This window comes from Camelina sativa, chromosome 20 (assembly GCF_000633955.1).
Source record: "Camelina sativa cultivar DH55 chromosome 20, Cs, whole genome shotgun sequence".
Classification (NCBI taxonomy): domain Eukaryota; kingdom Viridiplantae; phylum Streptophyta; class Magnoliopsida; order Brassicales; family Brassicaceae; genus Camelina; species Camelina sativa.
The window spans coordinates 28952758-28955158 of NC_025704.1; the positions used below are offsets into that span (position 1 = coordinate 28952758).

Genomic DNA, 2401 nt, shown 5'->3' on the forward strand with positions numbered 1-2401 from the left:
TGTCAATGTTGCCAAAAAAAAAAACAATCATATTTGTAAAGTGAAATTTTTATTTCCATTAAGATATTAAAATTTAATGTTTATTTTCTAAATTTTCTATTTATTTGTTTGAACTTGGTCAACATGAAATATTTCTTTTCCATATACGCACGTTTCTAGGTTATTCTTTCCAAAGGAAAAAAAACATTCTGGTCTTAAAAAATAGAGTCTGAAAATTTGGAAAGTTTACAGACTTGGCCAATTATTTTGCTTGTACATATTCCGATAAAAAAATTAAATTTATTTTGGGGCATACAACAATATGTTCTCTAAATAAAATTGGACTATAAATTTCTCAGTCATCTTTGTTAATCTTTTCTGTCAATCCAGTATCAACAAATTAAATGTACCTAAACTCGAATGTGACCTTTTTAGAAAACCCATTAAATTTGAATATTACCGTGGACTAAACTTTTATTATAGCGCATTAAAAGCTCTCTTGTCCGTTAGGAGGACCATTACCAATTAAATGTTATACTTGTATCTTTAATGCTTTAATTTTTCAAATCATTATTCATAATTATGGTTTTAAATTCAATATAAAATACAATTAATAGCTACTGCACTAAACTATCTTCATTTTTATATTTTACATAAATAATCTGTCGACAAAAAATTGATTCAAAACAATTATTTTTCATCCTTATTACTGCAAGATAAAATTTCATATGGGGAATACATTTTTTTTTGTCTATTAGCGGTTTAGTCCGTCCTGTTCACTAAACCTGGTATATAAATTAACAGATCAATATAGCAGTTTCACTTGTTACTTAAGATTAATAATGAAATAAAATTTAATGAATTGAATGACATATCATTGTGCAGCCTTTTTCAATATATTAATTAAGATCATATAATATGTTGAATATTTTTTTACATAACTAAAATCTCGAATTAAGTTTAAATTTCAAGAAAATAGTATTTTTTTACGTTATAAAATCATTATATCAAATTATTACCAAAAAGAAAAATCAATATGTCAATGTTGCCGGCAAAAAATATCCAGACATGTAAAGCGAAATTTTATTTAAATGAAGATTAAGTCTTTTTGCTATCAAGTTTACATGGTAAACATTAGTCGATGTTTTATTAGTGAGACACTTTGACAAATTCATCACAGCATTGTAGTAAAAGCCAAAGGAATCAAAATTTTCTGAAACAAAATATTGTTCTCGTTAGTAACGGGAGACTTCTGTTTCTTTCTTTCCTTGATACCATCCTCGCAATTGACTGGTACATCCAAAGCAGCACTAAAATCCACGTTGGCGGTTTCATAATCATGCGATTTAACACTTGCTAAAGCAGTGTTTAAATTATCATTAGCGTCGTCATAAAACTCAGCGCAATCGCGTAGCTCTGCTTCAATACCTTCATATCCCTTGCCCTTGATGATCTGTTCAACGATTCCTTTAACATTCATTGTTTTCACCGCAGCATTCTTTGTCGATGCTAGGACCAAACCTTCGAGGGTGGTCGCGGTTTTGCTTTGTGGATCTTGTGTAAGAGAATTGACGCAGAAATCATATTTCATTTGCCGGTCTTTTGCAGCTGCTTTCTTGCAAGAATCTTGAATGAGAGTTTGAGCAGAAGCGAAACCGTTCAAGAGAAGAGAGCACATAACCAATGAAACCAAGAACTTCATCTCTTTTTATTATTTTTTTATTTTTCTTTGGAGGAAGTAGAAAAAATAAGAATTGATTGATGAAGAATAAGTTCACTTTGTGTTACAATTTATAGTAAAAGTGAATATTGAAGTTTATGGTAAGACTCTACTATGTAAAATGGATGTGTTGAGTCATTAATTCAATAGTTGAATAAAATAAAGGTGTTGAAATAGAAAGAAATTATATACATTAAAATATGTTGAATAAACAAAAGTTGGGACCACTAGGATACATGGTACATTATTATTGGTTGTTAAAGTTCTTAATAATTTTAATTTCATTCTAACTATTTGACATCAATTATTTCATAGTAATCAAAGTTTTTATTTTATTCTATAAAACGGCATGACATATCTTTTTTGGTTTTAATACAATATTAAACTAATGATCTCATACTAAATAATATCCTAACCCCAATCAATACAACAACGGAAATAAATAACAACATTAAATCAAAAATACCTCAATTAAACCAGTAACAACTAATCCAATTACCATTCCAACATAAACCAATAATAAAATAACCAACAAGTCATTAAACATTAAACCATCAACCTAGCAACATTCTAACGACTCAACTCTAGCAACCTAACTGAAGCCAAATATCAAACAATCGAGCCACTAGAACATCCTCCTCTTCATTGTCTTGATTCCACGATCACACTTTGCCTTTACCTGCATCACAAACAACAATTGAG

General features: G+C 29.0%; 1 protein-coding gene across 1 annotated transcript; it reads right to left on the reverse strand.

Annotated features, from left to right (window-relative positions):
- On the reverse strand, positions 1046-1722 carry LOC104771964 (putative invertase inhibitor). The gene has a single exon (XM_010496599.1). The coding sequence runs from the start codon at positions 1679-1681 to the stop codon at positions 1154-1156; it is 528 nt and encodes a 175-aa protein (XP_010494901.1). The 5' UTR covers positions 1682-1722; the 3' UTR covers positions 1046-1153.